General features: G+C 40.4%; 1 protein-coding gene across 2 annotated transcripts in view; it reads left to right on the plus strand.

Moving 5' to 3' along the window:
* The window catches only part of ANOS1 (anosmin 1), a 147,487-nt gene that overhangs the window by 81,658 nt on the left and 53,259 nt on the right, over window positions 1–12,570 (plus strand). For both annotated transcript variants that reach the window (XM_075725128.1, XM_075725120.1), the window contains exons 3-4: window positions 2,953–3,015; window positions 6,239–6,461. In XM_075725128.1, the coding sequence (XP_075581243.1) occupies window positions 2,953–3,015; window positions 6,239–6,461 (286 nt within the window). The remainder of the gene's footprint in view (window positions 1–2,952; window positions 3,016–6,238; window positions 6,462–12,570) is intronic.

A 12,570-nucleotide genomic window follows, 5' to 3' on the forward strand; every position in this document is an offset into this window, starting at 1 on the left:
TTCTCTGAAGACTTGGATTTAAGAAAACAGATGTTATTGACGCTAGTTCTGACTCACATTTTCTTGATTTTAATTTTTATTATGCACGGAAAGATACGTGTCAGAAAACCTTCAGCTGCTGTCAATGTAAAGCCTGATTCTGCTTTTACTTGAGAGGATTTTCAACTTGGTGCTTGCCTTGGCTAGATGGACTAAAAATGGAGGAAATCCATATTGGAGGGAGGAATGTTTTACTACAGTACTGTGCGGAGCACTGCAAAATATATGTTCATCACTAGACTCATCTTGATGCACTTCCATAGCAAAGCATGCCAAAGATGAGAAAAAACCCACAGCCCTTTGCAGATAAAAGATATAGCTCAGAGTGACACATGTAAAAGGATGAGAAAGTTTAACAGAACCAGGCAGGCTAAAGTTTCTGAGGACAGAGGGTTTACTAGAAAGCTGAGATGTCTGGAAAAAGACAAATTTATGTACACAGTAGCCCTCCTTCAGAGCTAGCATGTATATAACACATTGGATCTGGAACACATTTCCCTCTCCATATAAAAAACATCAGGAGAGACTTCACAGAGGGAAAAAGGTTTCTCTACCTGAGATTATTGCCATTCAGAGGGTAAAGCTCACCAGACAGTTGGGAGGGGATCTCAAGATCTCAGCTGATTTACAGTTTAAGTCAAGGACTCAAAGGTGAGACCAGGATCCAAGCTTCCAGCTTTCCCAGCTTCCCGCTTTAGGGGAACTCATAACAGAGTAGCTAGGAGGATAAATGCACAAACCTCATCTTTGTTACTGCAAGCTTAATAACTACCTTTTTAGGAGGACAGTCCCAGACTGTTCTAGTGCAAAATTATTGGCAACATTTCTGCCTGCTAGCACTTTTTCTCCAACCTACAGAATGGTACAGCTCCACTAAAATTAGGCAATCGGCTTCTGCAGCAGCCCATGGTGCTAGGCTAAGCTCAATGCTCTGAGGACTCCTCATACAGCAAGAGTAGGAAGATATTTTTGTTTATGTATAGGTAAGAGCATGTACTGTAATCAGACCCTATAAAGCTTATGATGGAGGTCTTAAGTCTTGCTACATCATCTGTTTTCCTTGGAGTATTCTGAGAGCAGTCAGATTGCAGGATACTGCTCAACCCTGGTTCATTTTGTCCATCTTTCCTTTGAAGTGTCTGAGTTGAGATGCCCATCGTCTCTGCCTGCCTTGATGGCAGGGGATGCTGGGGCTCAGCTGAAAGTAGCCTGGGCTGTCCTGAGTGGTTATTGAGACAGAACAGCAGCCAGATAAGACATCAAGTGCTGGAACGTACTTACCTTGCAGGTAAAGACATCCTGGTACAAACCCTCTGAAGCACACGGCGTCTTGGTATTTCCTTCCAGGAGTACCAACTGTTTTGCTCTAGAGCCTGCAAGAGTCAGCATGAACTTGGTCCTTGTTGTCATCTCAAGATTGTGGATGTGCTTGCTGGTTTAGATATGCTCTGTGTGGCTCTGCAGCAGTGAAGCAAGAATTCAGAGAAGGCAAGGATATGGAAATCGTGACAGCCTTGGGGATCACTGACAAAGTCCCAGTGTGGTCAAAATGTTGCCCATTTTGTCTTTACACCATTTATACCTTTGTAATTTGGGGCTAAATCCATCAGTCGGTTAGGGGAGTTGTAAAATTGGCATGACGGTAGAATTGGGCTCAAATGTGCGGTAACTATACCACAGGAGGAACAACACTCTGGAATTAATTAAACTTACTAACTTCAGTGACATTTTATAATGTATCCTTTTAATTACTCTGTATAGAGCACATTGTGAATTTTGAAGAGCTACAAATTGAGTCTAAAATACCAATATATAGAGAGAAAATGTTAGAGTGGTATTTTTCCTTCCTGAAATATGTAACGTCTGTGACTAATGGTTTTATTATATTTTTCAGGCTTTGTTGCTAGTAAGAAAAATGCTTAACTTTTAAAACACTGATTTTTTTTTAGTACATTAATGATACAGGTGGACAGCTGAGATACAGCCTATATGTATCGTGCTTGTTTTTGAATAACATAAATGTATATGGATCCAATCTAATACTATGTGTAAGAGAAACAAATTATATAAATGCTAGATTGCATGTCAAAGGCCTTTCTTTTTGGTGCAATAAGTATCTTTCCACTATGACCAGAAAGACTAGATGTTATTAACTCCCAAGAATGCCAGTATTTTCCAAGATCGTATGTCTAACAAAGGAAGAGTAAAGGTTTCTGGATGTGAGTCTAAATTTATGTTTCAGCTGCAGTAAATTCTCTTAATAGTGTGATTTTTCTTTATGTTGTGCTGTGAAGCTTGACTCTGGTTTGCAGGGTTTGAATCTCAACTCTCTGTATAACCATTGCAGTAGAGGTTGAAGGTGAAGAAATGATAATATGGTACTTGAAATAAAGCGGTTTTGATAACAGACCAGTGAACACTGTCTATTTATACAGGAAAAGTAGTTAAACCTCTGCTGAGTTTACTCCATAGCTTGATGAAATAGTTTCTCGCTTGGGGAGGCAATGTGCCTGTCTAATCTTTAGGCTGGTCAGCAAGGAGAAGATTTAACTTTCTGTAGTTTAGAGTAGTGCTTTTGACATTGTCTCTGTGACCCAGTGACACGCTGTTAAATGGTATTAGGACCTAGATTCAATAAGACGGAAAATAGGATGGCATATAAACAAGTGAGGCAATTGCCTTGTACAGTAAGAAATACTGAAAATATTTCTTGTAATCTAACCATGGCTTGGCATGACCCTGCTCTGACACCATGACTCAATGACACAATCTTATCCTCAGGAGAAGTGGATTTTTAAAGCCTATTATTAACTTCCTATGGGCCAAACAAACAACTGAAGAAGAAATGGGGTCATTTGTGGTTGTTTATTTCTTTCTTTTCCTGACACCTCTCTGCCTCCTGATTCTTCCTAGTGCCTGGAGCCCTGCAAAGAGTCCTGGGACCTGAAAAAAAACCATTGCCAAAGCTTCTGTGAGGTACGTCAGCCCAAGGGCACTCTTTCTCACTTTGTTCCAGCTGTCTCTTTCATTTAAATTATTAGCTTCAAGGAGACAGCTAACAAACATGGGATTTTTACAGCATTCGCCTTTGTTTGAACAGATACATATATAACAATTTAGCCATATTAAGCTTGAGTTTAAAAGAAAAGTTGTTTTGTTTTTTTTTTCCTGACCACATGATTTATCTCAGCTTGAAGTTCTAAGACTTGATCCAGGCATACTTACATAGCTTCTCTCAGAAAGTGATGTTAAATCCCTCCTGTTAGATGCTATTTCTACCACATGCCCTTCTATTTTTCTGGCCATGTGTAAGAAAGGGTATCTTTGTTTAAAAGATAAAATGTCATTGTGTGAACATCCTTGTGCAGGGTAGCTAGAAAATATGTCTTTTCTGTATGTGAAAGTCAGTCTGATTTCTAAAATAATATCTCTCCAGGAGTAACTGGATTGTGGACTTCTAGTTCAGACGACTACTATCAAAACACATAATGATTCAGGAACAAGTCTTTGGAAAAACTTTCTGAATCATGTTTCAGAATAACTTTGTGAATAAGCAAACCTAGATCAGCTAAACTAGTACAAAAAAGGAGATGGTTTTATTGGATTTAAAACATGTCTCTGCCGAGTTGGTGGAAGTCAGCTGTTGCAGTTCTTAAGTGTTTTTTAGTACAAAATGGAAATATCTCAATAGAAAGTTCCTTTATTATAACTAAATCAATATTAAGATACAACTTTATTCAAGTATATGAAAGTGTGCGTTTATGAAGATTTTCAGCTTTTTCTATAGAAAAATAGAAGTGACCTTAATTGGTAGATTGATCTCACTGATATACTGATTTAACTCCTCCCTTGTCACTGTGGGCACTTTTTTCTGGTACAAGAGCAAGTCTTATATTTAAGTGATTTTAAGCATCATGAAGATGATTAGGAAAAGCTGTAATTTCAACAAAAAAAAAAATTTAGATCCAACTGTGTAAATAGGGATTACTGGATTACTGATCTATGTAGTGACATTAGAAGACAAAGTAAAAAATTCTCATGAAAACCAATCCTTGTAAGAGTTCTTTAACCCAGATTAATTGCTGCTTCCTCATATACAAAACTCTAGGGTAGTGTAATAAAGCAGTTTTAATGGATCTAATTTATGTCATTCTCGTATATCACTTCTCACTCAGGCAGTATGTTTTCAGATATGGGTGAAAATACGTATAAAATTGGTTTAAAAGGAAAACATTTGTAGAACACTGTTCTATTGTAGTTAAAAACAGTGAGCATCCCTCTTTGATTAGTGTTTTGTGGTTAAAGCTAAATTTAGAACTTCAAAGGCCTGTAATGAAGAGCAGCACATTTAGCAGCTAACTGAAAAATGAGCTGTGAAATAGGGTGAGGAGGAGAAGCCTTGAGGACGTATTATGCCTCAGGGAGCTATAAAGTTTTTAATTAAGTAGCTGCAAATTTGTGATGTTTTAGGATTTGAAATTAGCTTCACACACACACAGAGAAAAGCATGAGACCACTTTCCTTTCTCTCAGACTCATGTATGCTACATAGACATTGTTTGATTGAATTAAATGAGACTGTTTTTCTTTGAGAGTGTTTTCAATCTTTTTGTAGTTTGTAAAAATCTGGAAGCAACAATGTAGCTTTGTGTTTCTCAAGGTGCCTGCTTGGTATGTTGCTTCTTATCTACTGAATGAGTGTACTAACCTTAAAGGAACCTTATGTGTGAAGAAGAAAAAGAGACAGTTTACCTGACTCCTTTTTTTCCATAAATTCAGTTTCCTGCTGGTTTAGCTTCTTAATTGGCTAACCATGGGATCAGGTGCATTCCAATGGGGGGAACAGCAGGAGTGCGTGTCCAAGGATTACTGGGGTCAGTAGGAGATGTAAGGACTGCTCATTTTGGCAGCTTTTAGGCTGGTTAAGCTGTGACACCCAAATGCATCCTTAAAAGCCTGATTCAAAAATCCTGGACTGATCTGTAGGATGAGATGGGAGAGGTAGCATAGTGGCACATTCTTGGACCACAGTGACTTTGCAGAATAAACTGACACGTAGTCCGTGAAACACCTGGACCTCCATAATAGTGAAGTCTTTCTCATTGTACCAGAAATAGGAGAACAGTAAAAATACGAAAGTAAAACATTTGAATATGGAAGGAAGTTGCAGAAGTTACATGAATAGTTGGGTGGAGAGTGGGTTATAATTCCTGTGTAGGTTTAGGAATCTGTAAATCACATCTGTCAGAGTGGAAGGTTTTGCTCTGAGATAGAAAGGCAGGCTATAGATAACCCCAGATACATGTGTTGCCCACCTACAGTTCCACCAATCACTTGGAGGGAACCACTTTAGCTGTTTTTGCAGCAAACTAAATAAAGCACCATATAAAAGAGGAGATGAAATCCCCATGTCACACACAATGTTCTCCCCAGGGTGCTAGATCCTGTGTTTAATACGGTTTTAAGTGAACCTTGCAAACCTCTGAGTAGCACACATGCTATAAAATGTCTATGCATTGAATTACCTCTCATATATCTAGGACTTGATTTCTCAAAGAAGTAGCATTTACTTTGATCTTTAATCAAGATCTTTAAGGCTTATGTTAATATGTATTTTCTGCTGATCATTTTATCAGAACTTTAGTGCCAGTTCTATGAAGAGTTATACAATTACTAATATGCTGGCAAGGACATAAAGATGCTGCAAAATCTTCTCTTAGCCAACTCAGTTCAAACAGCATAATGAAACAAGATTTCACTTATTTATCTAGTGTGGCATTACATCAGATCTTGTGGGTAAAGTGTTATGAAGTACAAAGGGAGGAATGTTGGGTAGTCCAAAAAAAAAAAAAAAAAAAAGATTGTCTGACCATTGCTTCCCCTTTGTTTTGTGAATATTTTTAATCTGTCATTGAGCAATTTTGTAGCCAGCCAATGTGAGGAAAACAAGGGAAAGCTGGCAGATAGAAACAACTTTATTCCATTAAAAATGGTGGTCTTACTTGAGGGAATTCATTATTCTGTACTCGGAATGCTTTTTTAGAAGTGGCTTGAATATATAAATCTTCAGGGATAGTCTTGCAAAAGCTGAAAATCTGAATTTTCCTTTAGGAGGTCTTGGAAAACTTACAAACTTCTTTTTTTTTTTTTTTTTTTATTCCTGTTGAAAACTTTATACAATTCTTTTGTTTTCCTTTTAGCCTCTTTTCCCCAAGAAGAATTATGAATGCCTAACTAGCTGTGAATTCCTTAAGTATATCCTGTCTGTGAAGCAAGGGGACTGTCCAGCACCTGAGAAGGCCAGTGGCTTTGCAGCTGCCTGTGTTGAAAGCTGTGAAGCTGACAGTGAATGTTCTGGAGTGAAGAAATGCTGTTCCAATGGATGTGGTCATACGTGCCAAGTCCCAAAAAATCTGTACAAAGGTAGATATTATTAATATGTACTCATACTGGGCTAAAAACTTCAGACCGTAATAAAGTCTCATAGAAAACCAGGACTTTCATTTCGTAGGAGTTTGTATGAATGGGAAGAAAAAGGAGAGTCCCCTGTAGAGATGTGGCTGGACACTGAAAGCGTGGAAAGCCAGAGAAAAATGTTGCTCACGTTTCTGAGTTTTTTTTCCCTTTGTGAAGCCCATGTCTGGAAATCTGTGGAATGTAAACATGTGGCTATTATGAATCATCGTAAGCAGAAAAATCTTGGCAACTTAGGTGAAATCTCACTTAATTTGATGCAGATGAGAGAGAATGCAGCAGGAAAGTATTTAATAGAATATAAATAGTTCAAGTCATATTAATCACAAATAACATTTATGTTTATAAGCCAAACAGGTAGGACTACCAAATGGGAAGTGTGAGATAATCTGGTGAAAGAACAAATCAATGCAGTGTATTTGGCATTGGTGATCTTAATGACCTAAGAATAAAATTGTGAAATATTATAATATCCACACATATATATATATATAAAATCATTATTTAAATCTAAGGGAATCTTACTCAAAAATTTTTTATTGATTTGAGTCCTGAGATTCTGTGAAAAAAGGTTTTCCTTGACATCCATTGGCAAGAACACATAGACTAAAAAATGATTTACTTATACAAACTCCAGATTTTAATTTGTTGGAATTAAAAAAAGCTTTATACATCGAAATATTCTGAACATGTGCTCCTAACACAGAACAATGAGCATTTATGAAAGGCATTTTCTTGTTCCACAGAGTTGGAACGTTTTGTCAAAAATCCATTTTCCTTACTTCACTGATAAAAAGTAAATATTAATCAGTTGTTCTTCTGATAGCATGGGCTCTCTATGGAGACAAAGCCTAATCAGCAGAAATATGAGCTAAGCTCCAGGCTTAGGTCTGAAACCAGACGTATTTCCATCTGTGGATGGGAAAATGGTAAAACATGAGAAGGAGATGGTGATTTTATTTTTAAGTTCATTGCTTTAACTGAAATGATGATGCATCTTTTTGAATGTCCCTGGTGATGGGAATGTAAGTCAGAAATTATGTGCTTTGACTTTTGAATCCTGTCTTTAAGTGTACAGGATGGGCCATCAGGAAGGACTGTCTTATTTACTTACATAAATGGAGAAAATTTGATCTAGAAGTCATAGAGGTTGAGTAAGCATAAAACTAGTTAAGATAGTACTCAAAGTATTTTGAACAGGAGGCAATACTGTGATCCAGATTACCAGTGCAGAAGGGAAATTCTCTTGCTTCCAAGATACTACCAAGTGCACTCTCAGCAAGTTTGCAGACGACATCAAGCTGAGTGGTGTGGTTGACACACCAGGAGGACGAGATGTCATCCAGAGGGACCTGGACAAGCTGGAGAGGTGGGCCCGTGTGACCCTCATGAGGTTCAACAAGGCCAAGTGTAAGGTCCTGCACCTGGGACGGGGCAACCCCCGGTATCAGTACAGGTTGGGGGATGAAGGGATTGAGAGCAGCCCTGCGGAGAAGGACTTGGGGGTACTGGTACCCAAAGCATTCTGTGATTCTATGATTCTATGATACTACAGAGCATCCCCTTTAAAACTATAAGGAATTCATATGCTCTTATACACAGCACCTTTCAAAATGAAAATTATTAAAATGGATCACTTAGTTATTTCTTTCATCTTCTTGAGACAAATGACCAGAGTGATAAGCTGGCATTCATATCACATATGTAATGATTTACATGAGCAGGCTCCATACCACAGCTACAGACCATTCCAGTAAATGTAACAGCTGGAAAAGGTAAAAGCAAAAGAAACAAGCAAACAAACAAAGAGATGAAATAAGACTATGTGCTTTTGGAGAGGACGCAGGATATGAGAGGATATGATACATCGCATAACTGCACACTGGAAAGTTTACTGTTGTTCAGCCTAATCATGTAGGAACAGAACTAACCTTCTCTAACATCACCTATCTGCAGGAGTTGCGTGCTTGTAAGAGCATATATGTCTTGCAGAGGAAGAGCAAGCCCAATACTGTACCGCCTTCTCAGCTGATGAATTCAGCTAATTAGCCTCTTCAACCTGTCTTTCTGCAGCAAAGGACAAATAGAAGCGGAACAGGCTTGCTATTCATTTCCTCCAGGGGTAAATGACCTTCCTGTCACTAAGGAAGAGCAAACTCTGCAAGCGTGCCTAAGATCTAGTGAATAAGTTCAGTGCTTATTATTATCATTTTGACAGCACTCACAGCTAGAAAATAACTCAGATTCAGTCTAAGAGTCTACAGAAGTTAGATTCATAGAATCATAGAATAGTTTGGGTTGGGAGGGACCTTTAAAGCTCATCTAGTCCAACCCCCCTGCAATGAGCAGGGACATCTTCGACAAGGTCAGGTTGCTCAGAGCCCCGTCCAACCTGACCTTGAATGTTACTAGGGATGAGGCATCTGCCACCTCTCTGGGCAACCCATTCCAGTGTTTCACCACCCTTGTCGTAAAAAATTTCTTCCTTACCTATGGTCTAAATCTACCCTCTTTTAGTTTAAAACCATTACCCCTTGTCCTATCGCAACAGACCGTGCTAAAAAGTTTGTCCCCATCTTTCTTATAAGCCCCCTTTAAGTACTGGAAGGCTGCTATAAGGTCTCCCCGCAGCCTTCTCTTCTCCAGGCTGAACTCTCAGCCTTTCTTCAGAGGGGAGATGTTCCATTCCCCTGATCATTTTTGTGGCCCTCCTGTGGACCTGCTCCAACAGTTCCATGTCTTTCCTGTGCTGAGGGCTCCAGAGCTGGACGCAGTAGTCCAGGTAGGGTCTCACCAGAGCAGAGTAGAGGGGCAGAATCACCTCCCTCGACCTGCTGACCACGCTTCTTTTGATGCAGCCCAGGATATGATTGGCTTTCTGGGCTATGACCACACATTGTTGGCTCATGTCCAGCTTTTCATCCACCAGTACCCCCAAGTCCTTCTCTGCAGGGCTGCTCTCAATCCCTTCATCCCCCAGCCTGTATTGATGCTGGGGGTTGCCCCAACCAAGGTGCAGGACCTTGCACTTGGCCTTGTTGAACCTCATGAGGTTCACATGGGCCCACTTCTCGAGCTTGTCCAGGTCCCTCTGGATGGCCTCCCATCCCTCAGGTGTGTCAACCGTACCGCCCAGCTTGGTATAATCTGCAAACTTGCTGAGGGTGTACTCGATCCCACTGTCTATGTCATTGATGAAGCTATTACACAGTACTGGTCCCAGTATGGACCCCTGAGGGACACCACTTGTCAGCGGTCTCCATCTGGACATTGAGCCGTTGACCACTACCCTCTGGATTCGACCATCCAACCAATTCCTCATCCACTGAACAGTGCACTCATCAAATCCTTATCTCCCCAATTTAGGGAGAAGGATGTTGTGGGGAACCATGACAAAGGCCTTACAGAAGTCCAGATAGATGACATCTGTAGCTCTTCCCTTGTCCACTGATGTAGTCACTCCATCACAGAAGGCCATTAGGTTGGTCAGGCAGGACTTGCCCTTGGTGAATCCATGCTGGCTGTCTTGCATCATCTTCCTGTGCTCCATGTGCCTTAGCATAGCTTCTAGGAGGATCTGTTCCATGCTCTTCCCAGGCACAGAGTTGAGGCTGATAGGTTGGTAGTTCTCAAGGTCCTCCTTTCTTCCCTGTTTAAAAATGGGTGCAATATTTCCCTTCTTCCAGTCACCAGGGACTTCACCTGACTGCCATGACTTTTCAAATATCATGGAGAGTGTCTTGGCAACTACATCAGCCAATTCCCTCAGGACTCTGGGATGCATCTCATTGGATCCCATAGACTTATGTATGTTCAGGTTCCTCAGGTGGTCATCTTCTCTTACAGTAGGAGGGACTTTGCTCCCCCAGTCCCCATCTGGTGGTCCATCCGCTTGAGAGGTGTGAGAAGAGAGGTTGCCAGTGAAGACTGAAGCAAAGTTGCCGAGTACCTCAGCCTTGTCCTCATCTGTTGTTACCAGTTTGCCAGTCTTGCTCATCGGAGGGTACACTTTCTTAGGCCTTCCTTTTCTGGCTGACATACCTGTAGAAGCCCTTCTTATTATTCATTACATCTCCTGCCAATTTCAGCACCAGCTGTGCCTTGGCCTTCCTGACTCCATCCCTATACAACCAGGCAGCTGTTCCCAGGATACCTGTCCCTGCTTCCACTGCCTGTGCATTTCCTTCTTGCCCTTTAGTCTGACCAGCAGGTCTCAACTCATCCATGCTGATCTCTTGTCTTCCTTTCCTGATTTCTTACACCTGGGGACTGAGAGCTCTTGCGCTCTATGGAAAGCATCCTTAAAGATCTGCCAGCTCTGTTCTGCTCCCTTGTCCCTGAGGGCGGTTTCTCAGGGGGTCCTATTGACTAACTCCTTGAAGAGCTGAAAGTTTGCTTTCCTAAATTTCAGGGTCCTGACTTTACTCTTCGCCTGACCCATACCCCTCAGAACTGCAAACTCCGCCAATGCATGATCACTGCAGCCCAGGCTGCCTGCAATCTTGACGTCGCCTATTAGCTCACTTAAGTTCCTATAGTTTCTCTGTTGATCAAGCTCTGGAGATCAGTTACAACAGCAGATAGAAAATACCCATCTGATTTGCTGGATTTACAGACCAGATTTGCCCTCTAGTACTACGTGCTAAATCCCAATCCTAAAAGGATATTAATGTAAGTACACTTGCACCAAAGTCATACATTGCATATCTTGTTGGATTAACATGACAAGTCCAGTTACTTGTTATCCTAATTGTTTACTGTTTATTGGCTTGCTTTATTGCCAAGTTCACTATAATCTTCAAACTCTCTGTTATCACTGCATTTTTTCATCCCTGTTGGGTGTACTACAAATCAGTTACGTAGCCTTCATATTTTTATTTGCCTTAACTGGAGATATCAAATGTTCTCTCCTACTCTTCCGTCTTCTGCCTCATCCATCTCCTTCACATTGTCTCAACTAGTGAGGAACTTCAGAAAGTGTCCATTCTCCATGGCCTACCTTGGTTTTTTCTATATGGACATAAAGATGTTGTAAATAACAGTAAGTACCTAAAGTAGATTTGGTACTTCAGAGATAGAAATGGGGACAATATATTCTCTGCTTAGAAGTAAAACAGTTTAAAAATGCAGAAAAAAAGAAAGGAAGAGAAAGGGATGGAAAATGCTTGATCGGGTTCACTTTGTCTAACGTGCACATATGCATTGCCAAGTAAGGACAAGGACTTGTATCGTTTTCTACAAAAAATTACCCATCACCTTTTTCCTGTTCAAAATTTAGTGGCCTCTCAGATGTGATGATACAGCTACTTGTTTGAACTTTCCAGGACCCCTTTTTAACAAAGATTTAGGGTTCATTCTGTCTAAACCAGCCTAAGTAATTGTTGTTTAGCCCCAGCTGGCAACTAAGCACCACACAGCCGCTCACTTGCCCCAACCTGTTGGCTTGGGGGAGAGAATCAGAAGAGTAAAAGTGAAAACACTTGTGAGTTGAGATAAGAAAAATTTAATAATTGAAATAAAATATAATAATAATGATAATGATTATAATAAGAATAAAAAATTGTAATGAAAAGGTAAATAACAAAAACCCAAGAAAGACAAGTGATGCAAAAAAACCAATTGCTCACCAGCAATGGACCGATGCCCAGCCAGTCCCTGAGCAGTGGCCATGCCCCAGCCGACTCCCCCCAGTTTATATGATGAGCATGACATCATATGGTATGGAATACCCCTTTGGCCAGTTTGGGTCAGCTGTTCTGGCTGTCGCCCCTCCCAGTTTCTTGTGTACCTCCAGCCTTCTCATTGGCAGGCCAGTATGAGAAGCTGAAAAGTCCTTGACTGCTCAGCAACAACTGAAACATCAGTGTGTTATCAACATTATTCTCATCCTAAATCCAAAACACAGCACTGTACCAGTTACTAGAAAGAATATTAACACTATCCCAGCCAAAACCAGGACACTAATTTTGTCTGAAACATGTAAGGGAGCAATCCATACAGCAGACCAAACTGCCATCTGGGCAAGGTAAATTGTGAAGAGAAGATTATGACATTTAAA

This window comes from Pelecanus crispus, chromosome 1 (genome assembly GCF_030463565.1).
Source record: "Pelecanus crispus isolate bPelCri1 chromosome 1, bPelCri1.pri, whole genome shotgun sequence".
NCBI classification, from domain to species: Eukaryota; Metazoa; Chordata; class Aves; order Pelecaniformes; family Pelecanidae; genus Pelecanus; species Pelecanus crispus.